The sequence below is a fragment of the Lissotriton vulgaris genome, unplaced genomic scaffold, assembly GCF_964263255.1.
Source record: "Lissotriton vulgaris unplaced genomic scaffold, aLisVul1.2 SCAFFOLD_474, whole genome shotgun sequence".
Classification (NCBI taxonomy): domain Eukaryota; kingdom Metazoa; phylum Chordata; class Amphibia; order Caudata; family Salamandridae; genus Lissotriton; species Lissotriton vulgaris.
Window position 1 is genome coordinate 470,981 of NW_028248784.1, and position 12,935 is coordinate 483,915.

The 12,935-nt window shown below is 45.9% G+C and overlaps 1 protein-coding gene across 1 annotated transcript in view; it reads right to left on the reverse strand.

The window, feature by feature from the left end:
- Window positions 1–12,935, reverse strand: part of LOC147663828 (GATOR1 complex protein DEPDC5-like) — a 585,638-nt gene that overhangs the window by 339,405 nt on the left and 233,298 nt on the right. The window contains exons 30-31 of the mRNA XM_086950176.1: window positions 7,344–7,563; window positions 6,574–6,707 (exon numbers count right to left, since the gene is read on the reverse strand). Of these exons, the coding sequence (XP_086806302.1) occupies window positions 6,574–6,707; window positions 7,344–7,563 (354 nt within the window). The remainder of the gene's footprint in view (window positions 1–6,573; window positions 6,708–7,343; window positions 7,564–12,935) is intronic.

The following is a 12,935-nucleotide window of genomic DNA, read 5'->3' on the forward strand; positions in this document are numbered from 1 at the left end:
GGCCTCCCTCTTTATGGCCTTACAACGATTTGCCCTCGCCATCTTTTAACTTTTTCTTCGCTCGGCTACGAGCGAGCGATCCCTTGGGGTTTGTTTTAAGGCTGACATTGGATCTTTATGAGTTTTAGTACACAAACCACCTGAGTTTTGTTGAGACCCCCCTTGCTTTTATATCTCAGATCCTCCTTGATTTGAGTACAAATGGCAACAAAGGAGCCGATGATGTCTTTATCAGCTGCCCTGTCATCTGAGCAAATTGCCAGGTCTGCGTGTACCCTGGTGTTTAGATTCTGCATAAACGTGTCTGGGACTATCTTGGCCCAATTAAGTCTCCTTCCCTGGTCCCTTAGTACAAGTTCATTGGTGGGACCAGTCTGTCCATTCTCCCGTATAGTCATAAATTCGCCTAGGATCACTAACAGTTCCAGGGGGTTATGATCACTAAAAGCTGATATTACAACTTTGTAGGAAATAGCCATTTTTACTATGTCAGATGTTACAAAAATAAAATCAATCACTATATCCGCATCTCTACCTTTGAAGGTGGGCGCACTGTCCTCTCCCCTGGCCCCGTCTACCTCAAACAAGTTCATATAGGCCAGTACATTTTCCAGAGCTTCCCCTTGTGATGTATGTTCTAGATGGGTAGTAATAGAGCCAGGAGGGCCCAGTTGCTGTTCTGCCATACACTCCCACCTACAGGGATGTATATTAAAATCACCCATTAGTATTACATCGAATAAAGCTTTATGTTCTGACTTATAACCATCTAAAAAACTGACAAAGAATCTAAATGCAGACTCTGCAAGTTCTTGTCTGGAGCATTATAAAAATGAATCAAAAGAATGGTTGAGTACTTAGGTCTTATCCACTCTATACATAAAATATTAACCGAGGTTGTCTCCAACTTTCTGAATGAGCCCAATAGTTTGAGTGAGATAAGCATATACAGCCCGCCTTTGGTCTCTCTGCTAGACCAGGAGTCGCTTTCATACAATGGCTACAATACCCATCCAAACAAAAGTTGTCCTCAGTATCCCAAGTCTCCTGCAGGGCAATGATGTCATATTGGGACACAAAGTGAGACCAACGATCATCTCCAGCTTTCTTTCTCAACCCAGCCACATTCCATCTCAGTATACTGTGGGTGACGCGATAGTCCCTCTCCCTCTCCAGTGTTATACCGCCCTGCTGTGTATGGGTTAGTCAGTCGTTAGCATCCAAACTAGAGAGGGGAGAAAATCTGTTTGTCACACTCAATGTATGCTGGCTCCCTAGGGTCTGTGAGCTGGGTAGACGTGGGGGGATTGATCCCTGGGCCACTTCCCTCAATCTAGCCTGACGAGTTTGATAGGAAATATTCTCCCTGCCTGAATCTCTAGGCACAGGGCGTGAAAAGAGTGGCGCTCTTTGGGAATGGGAATTAGACTGACGGTAGATGGGAGGGGGAGAAATGTGGGGGGGATAGAAGAACCCAAGTGGGAGCGGCCTAATGCAAGTCCCATCAATCTCTGATCCATCCCACAACAAGCTGTCGGCAATGTTAGCCTTATTTAAATTAACCACCACACAATCCCCTGGAATACATTTCTTTCTCTTGCCTACCCAGTCTACACGTATAACCATGTTGATGTTTGCAGCTACCTCAGCACTCCCACTACTAAACTGGGAGCACCACCTTTTAGTTCTATTCATAAGATCAGACTCAGTTTCCACTGTTCCATTAGTTAAACAAGGTACACCTGTTAGAATTACTACTAAGGGTGCAGCACGTGGTGGTAAGTTTAAAGTGCTTAAGTTACTCGAACCAGAACTAAAAATGGAGTTCTCCACTCCAGTGTCTGTTTTTGGCAATCCATTGGGGGAATCATTTCGTTGACCCCCACCTAATGACTCAACCCTATGTCCCTGTGAGGTATTATTGATGTGCACGGTGGCAGGGATAATGTTTAGATGAGGGTCTGAAATTCAGCTCTTACTTTCTGTTAAGGCCTGGGACCCATGACCATCCCTGCCGTGTTTGTGAGCGCTATGTAGTATTCTAAAATCCTTAATAAACTCGTCAATGTGTTCGAATTTCTTTAAAATATTAGCAACACATGAGTTTAGGGTATCTACTATGTCCTTGGCAATGTTCACAAAAGCAGACTCCAGTCGGGATTCAAATAGTTCCTCTAATTGTTCCACCAGGTTCGCATTACTGGTAGAGATGGACTTATCAACAGATTTGGCTTTAGATTGTCTACGTGGACCCTTTTTATGGTTGCGCTTTCCTCTATGAGACAGAGTCCCGGTCCTTCAGTTGCTCATCTACCATCCCATTAGGTGTTTCCGGATAACACACATTGCTAGGGGAAGCCCGTGGTACATTATCAATCACAATGGCTGGTTCTAATGGGATGGTGGGAATCCAGTCCAGGGGCAGAATGGCATCAGAGTTAGCTTGTATGGTGGAAGTTGAATCAAGCCCCAGTTCCTTTTCTGCATTAGCAATTTGGACGTTTAAAGCCCCCACAGCAGATGTCAGATAGGATATGATGGTTTCATTTTTCCTAGGAACTTTGGCCTTCTTACCTTCATCCGCCTTTTGGTTCAGCTTGCGTTTTCCCATGATATGGGCCAAGGGTGGTGGCCCGACCAGACCACTTCTGGCCCCTGGTGGCCACAGATGGCCCCGCCCTTGTCCCGGGCTTCTTCCGGGCGCTTCCCCGCGCGACTCGCGGGCGAGAGGCGTTCCGCGCTTATCAGGCGCCTCCGGACGCAGTGCTGGCGTCAGAGACGCGACCTGTCCGCCGGGGCACCTGGGAGTTGGAGTTTCTGTGCCCCCGCGGTGGTTGTAGTCGTTATGGTCGATGTTCTCCAGCTGCCGTTTCTCTCACGGCGCCTGCTAGGACCCGCAGGTAAAAAGATGCACAAGCCGTTGCCCTCACGGCGGGATGGAGTGAGTCTGCTGTCCCCCTGAGCGCTTGGCGCTCCACGCTTATCATGCGCCTCCGGGCGCAGTGCTGGCGTCAGAGACGCGACCTGTCTGGCGGGGCACCTGGGAGTTGGAGTTTCTGTGCCCCCGCGGTGGTTGTAGTCGTTATGGTCGATGTTCTCCAGCTGCCGTTTCCCTCACGGCGCCTGCTGGGACCCTCTGGTAAAAAGATGCACAAGCCGTTGCCCTCACGGCGGGATGGAGTGAGTCTGTTGTCCCCCTGAGCGTTCGGCGCTTATCAGGCGCCTCCGGGCGCAGTGCTGGCTTCAGAGACGCGACCTGTCCGCCGGAGCAGTGCCCCCGCGGTGGTTGTAGTTGTAATGGTCGATGTTCTCCAGCTGCCATTTCCCTCACGGCGCCTGCTGGGACCCGCTGGTAAAAAGATGCACAAGCCGTTGCCCTCACGGCGGGATGGAGTGAGTCTGTTGTCCCCCTGAGCGCTCGGCGCTCCGCGCTTATCAGGCGCCTCCAGGCGCAGTGCTGACGTCAGAGATGCGACCTGTCCGCCGGGGCACCTGGGAGTTGAAGTTTCTGTGCCCCCGTGGCGGTTGTAGTCGTTATGGTCGATGTTCTCCAGCTGCCGTTTCCCTCACGGCGCCTGCTGGGACCCGCTGGTAAAAAGATGCACAAGCCGTTGCCCTCACGGCGGGATGGAGTGAGTCTTTATATATTATGCAATATGCTGACGACACAGTATTGTTGGATTTGTATGCCATTAGGCTGCGAGCCACACGCAATACTCTGGCTGTTTACTGTGAAACAAATGGGCTAGAAATTAACCCAAAAAAACTAAAATTGTTACTTTTACAAGGACATGCAAGCAGCATCATTGGTTGTGGCAATTTGGAGATCATACCATCGATAAATCTAACTCCTATACATTTTTCAGGCCTCAGGTGTCACAAGTCTTCACGTGGAAACTCTGCAACAATGGGTGGCAGGGATAATTGTAGGTTTAAGTAGAGCTACAACCACCCTTACAGCCCCCGCCCCCCATTGTTGCTACTGGAGCAAGTTATAAAAGCTATGTTTTTGCCCTTTTTGGTATATGGATTAGAAGCTTTCCTGATAAAGCGGTGGTTAAATCAGCAGCAATCAAGGCTTTTCCATCAAATATTTCGGTTCTTTTACTCCACTGGGGAATCTCAGATTCCACTAGAATTTGGCCTTATAGACAAAATACTGCCACAGAAGACCAGCTTACTGAAACTATGGTTCAAATTAAAGGGAGCTGAAGCCGCAAGCTTTGCATTTTTTAAGGGGTCAAGAATTGTGAAACCTGTACTCATCATCTTGGCACGCTATTATTTGGAAGACCTGATCAATCTACAAATGCCCTTCCCATGGGCTTCGAACATTTCAAATGACTCATTCAAATGTCTTCTACAGAGGGCTGTCAAAAGCCAGTCAGCAAAAAAGGTATTCTTACATTCCAAGTTAAGTCTCACAACCAGTTTGTAGCAGCAACTTAAAGTAAGCTGAACCCTCAACTCAACCAGCCACTTCCCCTGTCAAAACCCTAAAGACGGGCCTAGTCAACATGGGTGAAGTAGTTCAAAGATGGAAATTCACACGAGCAGACGTTGCTTGTCGCTTTTGCCTTTACCCGAAGGAATCACTGGCCCAGGTTCTGTCCACTTCTCTCGGCTTTGAGTGGGAAGGGCAAGTCATTATTTCCAGAACTGAATATTCACCTATGTCAGGAGGCAATTGAACAATGTTTTCAAGATAGGGACTGCAGACTCACTGCACGATTTGTAAAGTTCATGGACAGAGTGGCAGCAAGAACCGCCTCACTGGCGATCTCCTTAGGTGCAGTAATAGTACATTTATCACATTTTTCAGCACATTTCTGGCATATGCACTTTTGGATCTCGAAACCTTTTATCCATTAAAGATTTGTCATTTGCTTTTTATGGTGATATATGGAAAGCACAGGTTTTATAAATAATTTGAATGATTTTAATTACCTAGAAAATAAAGATATTTATTTATTATTATTACAAATTTACCGAGGGCTGTCTGTCCTTGCATTTCCTTAAGAGCAGAGCTCTGAGAACATATCAGCACCAGATAATGAAATAAAATGTCAGCCGCCCAGAAACAGGAGCAATAGACCATTTGCTCACTTGCTACTGACAGGAGAGCATTCCCTTCAACAGCTTCTTCACCCTGCCTCCGTGGCTGAAGACCCAGAGACACTCAGTTGTGCAAACCCACAATCACAGACACATGTCTGCTCATGAGAATATAATGCACCAAGTGACGACATAATTTGTGATAGCTGAACAATACAAAGTGCTCCAAACATTTTTGGAAACCTATGTGATAAGGGGGACCTGGGATAACTAGACCGAGACATATATAAGTTGAAAAGGAAAATTTAAAACACTTACTCTAGGTTTAGAACGGTCACCAACCCTGCAGGCTGGCATTAGAATCGACATAAACGCTCTTAGAAATGCAATGAGCTTGCCTCACATTCCACACCCTGTAACACACTACACTATCACCTAGGAAAGGGTAGTTGCACACTCTATAGCACTAAATGCACCAAGACCTCAAGCAGATGGATTAAATGACACAGGTTAAGAGCATGGTTAGATGACCCACCCCCTGAAATGGTGTTGGCTGTAAGTTCACATTTATCTACCCCCTTTCATAGATAACTACAGGGAAATACAATCTGTATAATTCCATGGACAAACCAACAAACGCTGACACATGTGCCTGTATCCATCTGATATACACATCCCTACACAGGATGCAATTTGATCCATCCCTATCTCTTCATCCACCTGCAAATTAATCGGTATCCCTCTACCTCTAAAGCACATCTCTTAACTTGTATCAACCTGACAGGTGTCTCAATCTGACACACATCTCTAACCCTGGATCTCCACAACAAATATCACTATTTCTGTCACACCAACGTCTTTACTTATAGCTGTGCACACTGACTTCATTCTCACTCAATATAAATCTCTACCCCACACCCACCAATCTCAACCCATGACACATCAGCAATTCCATTGCAACTAGAAACATCTCTACCTTGTTTGCAGGCAACACACATTTTTTACTCTATCTACATGCAACATACATGTTCACCCCATCTCCACAACACACACCCCTTCCCATACTCCCTTTACCCAGCCAACAAACAAGCCTATCCCATCAATACGTGATTAGCATTGCTACTTGACACATCGCTACCCCACTAACGATGTGGCACAGCCCAATAGTCCAGCACAGACAGTCCCTTGTCTTAGCAACACACATTCTTTTTCCTATATCCACCACACACATACACATACATGCATCCATCTCTTTGTGACATTCATCCCTGTTTCTGTACTAAACTAACAAACCATCAATTTCATGTAACATTCCAGCATCGATTAAAATAACATGTCCACACAACACACACGGTACAGCCATTGTTCAGAATCCATCCACTTGTACAGACTGTTGTGATAATGCTTATGCTGAAAATCTTTCCATGCCCAAGTTGCATCCCTTTCATATTAAAGAGACCGCCTGTGGTGGTGCGTTCAGGTTCCTTTTCCTATTAAAGTAGCTTCTCCTTTACTCACTTCTGGCTGGCCTCCATCTCCAAAAGTGCAGAAAGAGCGGATGTTCCCTTCTTCCCAGCTGGAGGTCCCACTGGCTCCGGGGGATGTGTGGGGATTGACCCTGGCAGCTGCAAACCTTTCAAAGCAGCCCCTTTCTAAAGAAATACACCAGAGATGAATAAGACAAGAGTTGCAATCGTCTCCATGCTGAACATAAGAAAGTGTTGTCTGTTCTATGAAACTGCTGGTGCAGTGGTTAATCATATCCACTTCTCTCGTAACTAACAAATTGAAAGCCAACTACTCTAGTACTATGTTAGTTATGTTTCATAACTCACCCTTCTGATGAAAACTAATTTTCCCATATGCTTTTTTTTTCTTGCCCGTCATTCCTGCACAGGGCCATGCTCATCATCCTTTGCTATTACCTCTCTTCATCTTTCCTCTTCATTTCGCCCATCATCTTACTTCCCTCTTGTTTTACTCCACAATTGTTTGCCACCTGCTTCAATGCCCTCAATAGCACTTCTTGTTCTAGCTCTCCAGTGTTTCTAATCCCACCGGCCATTACATTTGCTATTGTTTTCACCTCAGTATTCAAACCCTCCTCTCAGCTCATCTTATTCCCTTACTGTGAATTTCACCTTTAAACTTACTTTATCCCTTGATCCATTCAATTATGTTCCCTCTGTCGCCCCACTTTCTCCCCTTTATCTCTTATGTCTTTCTTAGTTTTGCTTCACTCTATTTCCCTCCCTCCTGTCTTTTTTGATTCGTTGAAGAACTCTCACCCGAATCATCCGGTCCGAGCGGTGACGCCGCCGGATTCGGTTCAAGCCCTCCACAAACCGAATGAAGCCGTCCAGCAGCTGCCATTCCTCCTCGTCTGAGCGTGGCTTGTCCCCGTATATGTCACAGTGAGCCTCTCCCTCCATAATGCGCTTAGTAGCACTGACACATGCAGGGAGCAGCAGGAAGCGTGTCCTCCAGAACTTGAGAGATTCGATCAGGCTGTGGATGAGGAGAGACAACAGTAGCACATAACTTTGGTATATATGTGGCATATCAGAATAACCTAAGCACAGGCAAATTGACTGAAACTTAAAAGCAGACTCCTGCAGAAGTACATAAAGGCTTGAGGAGCCTTTATAGGAAAAAGATCTCCAGCCCAAAGAACTGGCAAGAGACTTTAACTAAAGCTTGTGTCTGCTTCCCTTAAAAATAGCTACTGCAGAACAGGTTTCCAGCGTTGAAGATGCAAACCTCAAAGAATAACCTTCCTGCCCCTTAAACATCCAGCACTCTATGAAAAGGTCCACAACTACAAAGCCATGATGCACGTTGAAAGGGACATGTAATCTGAGGGCGTCCTAGCAGAACTCAATGCATCTGAAACAAATGCTGGAGCTACAGAATGCCCTAATGAACAGTGGTGATGCAAAAAGTAAACCAATAATGTATTGTCCGTGCTAACTGAATCAAATCAAAATCAACTTTATTCGGTTTCCATAATTTTTAGAAATACCATACAAGTACAGTTAAAACAATATTATACATAAATTAGAATCAATAAAAAACATACAACAATCCATTTGCGTAATCAATTAATTCAATAATTAAAGAAAAAAAGAACATTTTCAACTTGACAATTATATACATAAATAGCAGCAACTAACCAAGATTGGGGCGGTGGTTAACACAGAATTTCAGAAAACATGCTATGGATTTGGCATATGCCTCATTATCCAGTAATTGAAGCGCTAGGAAGGCAGGGCGGCAAGCTTGCAGCCCCATGGATCTCAGTATGGGGACAATCCAGCGTCTACGTGGAGTTTCGTAAAGTTTACAAAATAAAATTATGTGAATTGAGGATTGAGGAGAAATGGTGTCACACGGGCATAATGATAAATCCCTGGACCAATCATTCTGTTGCGGAAAGGAAATCAACCGGAAAAAAATATCAAATCTAAATCTAGTTAACAAACATTTTTCATATTGATTCAAATTAAATGTTAAATACGGTTGAATAGAAAAAGTGGTTTAAATGGCTAGTGAATGCTGGACTGACTTTTTCCCTATCTCATTTGTAAGTCGTAACTGGCCTAGGTGCGAGAGACAATGTTTTTTCAACTCTTTCTTAGGGATCTCGAAGATGGTTAATGGGTAATTAAAATACCTTAGGAGGCCTAAATCAATAAAAAATGACTTCACATAAGCTAGCCATCTAATCTTGTGAATGTTATCCAGCATCATGCACTCCTGTAAAAGACGTTGTGTTAAATCCCACTGGGCCGCAGTCCAGATGCGACGCCATAACATTATTGGTTGAGTTTATAGGATGTTCGATATGTGATCCAACCCTAATTCTAAGTGGCAGCATAATGTCGAAGTACTTTCAGAAACTGCTAACAAGTATCGTAAAAAAGAGTTCTCAACCCTCTGTAATGCATCTGTGTTTACATGTCCCCATAATCCCGAACCATAGCTCGCAATGCTAACACATGTAGCCTGAAAGATTTTTAACATTTCTTGGGAGGATCTCTTCGCTAACTTTTGAGCTAGCTGAAATCAAACACATCACGAAATACTAGGGCAGACAGACAATCTGATGAATCTAGTCCAAGGGTAATTCAGCTAGCTCACCCAGTTCTGTGAAACCGGGATAGGGCACGATAAAACAGCAAAATAAGGCAAATGCAACCACCAACCAAAGAATGGCTTAAATATTAACTAAAAAGCATTGTGTGCTCCTTTGAAGTGGCTCTTCTAAGGACGTTTTATTTTTTTAAAATTTTTTGAAAACCTTTATTGTGCATGAAGAGTGGTACAAATACGGGCCTACAACCATCGGGCCGGCCACAATACTGTTTAGCACATAAGTAAGCAATACGTTCCCCCAGCGACATCAGGCAATATAGCAATAATTAACAGCAGTTACACTGAACGGAATAGTGGCGCTAGGGAGGAGGAGCATTGAAGGTTTAGATTTTTTAAATTTTTAGTCTAAAGATAAAACAATGAAGAATAAACCAAGGAGAATCGAGTCCGTATATTAACTACATCACATGGGCAGGCAGCATCAAGAAGTAGCATCAATAATGAGGACTCCCCTTCAAATCGGCGGTACAGTGTAGAGCAGCAGGAGAGTCAGTTCGCATTTACATACCACCCACATCGCTACCCACTCCCCACTAATCCTTAACACAGACCCACAACAGAAAAAAGAAAAAATCATAAGAGAAGATCATACATAGGCACCATAGAAACTAACTAAAACTAAATATAACCCCCCACCCTACACACATGCAGAGGCTACGGCCTGCCCCCCCCCTAGCAGAGTGTCTGTCGCCCCAATAAACCCGAAATTTAGAAAGAGGAAGAAGTAAAGAAAGGAAGAGAAAGAGGAAGGAAAGAAAAATTAAGGAAGGAGAAGAAAGGAAGGTTAAAGAATTATAATCCAGTGATATAGGGAGTAAGAACAGAGTCTATCCTTGAACTCCCACAAAATTATAAGAGGAGGGTCAATTCACAAGTCACCCGGAGAACCCCGATCGCAGCCCTCACTTCCCTGTAATCAACATAAGCAAGCAAGGAGAATCAAACAACAATTGAAAAGGGAAGAATATCAAATAACACATCGTCGCGCTGAGGAAGCACTCCAGTCCGAGTCTCAACCAGCCATAAACACAGTTCGTTTGACAAGGGCACGTCTAACCCTGGCCAGATCGAAGACGCTGTCGCAAACTGAGCTCCGATGAAAGCCCCGCCTCAGGTGGAACAAAGAGAGAAGATGGCCGCATTCGGCGAAGAGAGGATCCCCCAGGACAAAATGGCCACTTCCAGGCATACAAAGTTTTAACAGACCAGAAGGGCAACAGTCCAATGTCCATCTGTAGTGGGGGAGCACTGGGGGTTAAAGTAGCGTAGCGAGGCGTGCAGGTATTAAATAAAGCCAGGAGCCGTGCCTGCCGGGTCACACGGGAGGATGGTGATACAGTAGCCCGAATAGAGTTCTTAGGCAGGATAGGAAACCTTGTAGCGACGCCGGGACCGGCAGGCGGCATGATTTCTGAGGCAGCAGAGTAAGAGGTGTGCACAAGTTCACAGGCGCGCTGTAACAATGTAGCCCGCACACCATCGTGCGGGGGTCGGCCGGAGGAAAGATGCAAGCAGCCAGACATTATATCCTGAAGTACGAGTGCAGCTTCATCCAGTTTCTGTCCCAGTACTCGGGAGCACTCAGACATATCCACCGTCAGGGCAGTGAGAGCGCTCATAATAGAGGCGCAGGTATATTCAGGCGGGGAGCCATCCGCGTCCACAGTATGGAGTGTAGCACCACGTTCACCACTCCGCCAAAATGCCTGCAATGCAGCAGATGCCAAAGCCGAGGTGGAGCCCATAACGATCACAGAGGAAAAGTCCGCCATATTGTGCTGCTAGGGGTTTCCCCGATCAAGGAGGCAAGCCAGCAATGAGCAGACTGGATGGTAGCACCGGACAGCCGGGTCCGTCTCCGCCTGTGCAAGAGTTAACAAGAAACCCCTTCACGTAAATACTGGCAGGAGCGGGTGAAGCGGCTACTCATGGCCGCCTGCTGCATGGACGGCAGAAAGGAGCAGCGCGTCTCACCTCTGTGTCGCATGGGAGCTGTGAGGCAGAGTAGATCCACAGTCAGGCGACACGCACTCCCCAGCGAAGGCAGAGACCAGCACTCTCACAGCCCACAGTCCGCCTGGGAGCGTTCCGTAGTGCACCGCTCCATCAGCCCTCCGAGTCGCATCCCCCTCCGGCGTTGCTCAGGGACACGGGGTCCTAGGTCCAGGGCGCAGTCACGGTTCGCAGAGAAGCATGCCCCTTCTCCGGATTGCAGACGGCTAGAGACACCGGGGGAACACCTCCGGTACCAGCGCGACGTCAGCTACCTCCCGCGTACATTCTGTGTCAGGATCTGGAGCAGGATGGTGCTGCAGGGACTCTAAGGACGTTTTAAAACTGTGATTTGCTTTTCTGTTTTTCATCATCTGTCTTCCATGTCAACCTTCTAGAGAAGGAATAATGTGCCAATGTATTGGGAAACTGCCCAATTCTATCATTCCCCAACACCTCCATAAGCCAATTCTGCTTTGAATCGAGTTGTTACCTTTTTTCATGTCTTTCATGTCTGAGCAAAAAAAAAAAAACACTACATGTTGGCTGCAAATATACATCAGCGCACTGATTTCCTCTACTTCCATGGAAATAAGGTAGGGTTCAATTAACCCACTCTGGGACAGAATTGATTTAGGAGCCTTATCTGTTAAGTCAAACTTCATTGTGCAGAATAAGGAGTAGTTTCTGTCCTGTAACTCCAGTTCTGTCGTAGGGGTATCTCTGTTATAGTCATAATCTAGTGAATAGTCCCGCCCACGTGCATGGACCCCGGCAATCAAAAATAATCTCTTAAGGTGTCAAATCATGCAGAAATTGCAAAGACACTTAAGAGAGAATTTAAAGACAAATAATGCAGCCTATATCCACAGGCTACACTGTCCAGTACTTCAACTAGAAATTCCACCAAATAACACCACACATAGTACAGCCAGCCCAGTTTCTACCATAGAGAAACTTGCCTCCACCATTAAAGACTCTGGAATGATAGAGAGGAAGGCATGGACAGACAAGCCCCATAGGCTGCCATTATGTGGCTTAAATAGGATACTGTGCCTTTAAGAGAGCCTTCTAGAACTTTCTCCCAGTATCCCAGAATGCATAGCAGGTCCCTCTACTTTCAGTTCTTTTTGACAGGCGTAGCACGCCAGACCTGTAGCATTCCTTACATGAACACATATCTCCACCGGGGAGGAGGGCGGGCGCTTATGACTATAACAGAGATACCCCTACTACAGAACTGGAGTTACAGGACAGAAACTACTCCTTCTGTAGTAGGGGATCTCTGTGTGTAGTCATAATCTAGTGAATAGAATGGCAAGCCCATCCCCACACCAAAGCGGCGGTGGAGAAAGAAAATAACGCCACTACTGTGCGAACAAGTTCCGCAGCGAAGCCTGCCCAACCTGAGCATCTGCTCTGGCATCAGAGTCCAGACAGTAATGCTTAGCAAAGGTATGGACCGACTTCCAAGTGGCTGCCTTGCAGATTTCAGCAATCGGCACGTTACGGAGCAAGGCCGTCGTGGCAGCTTTGCCCCTGGTGGAATGAGCCTTAGGCTTACCTCCTAAGGTCTTATTAGCCTTTTGGTAACACAATTGTATGCAGGACACAATCCACCTAGAGATGGACTGCTTAGAGGTAGCAAGACCCGTCCTGACTGATCCATAATTAATAAACAATTGGTCAGACCTACGAATATCTTTGGTTTTATCCAGATAAAATTTCAACAC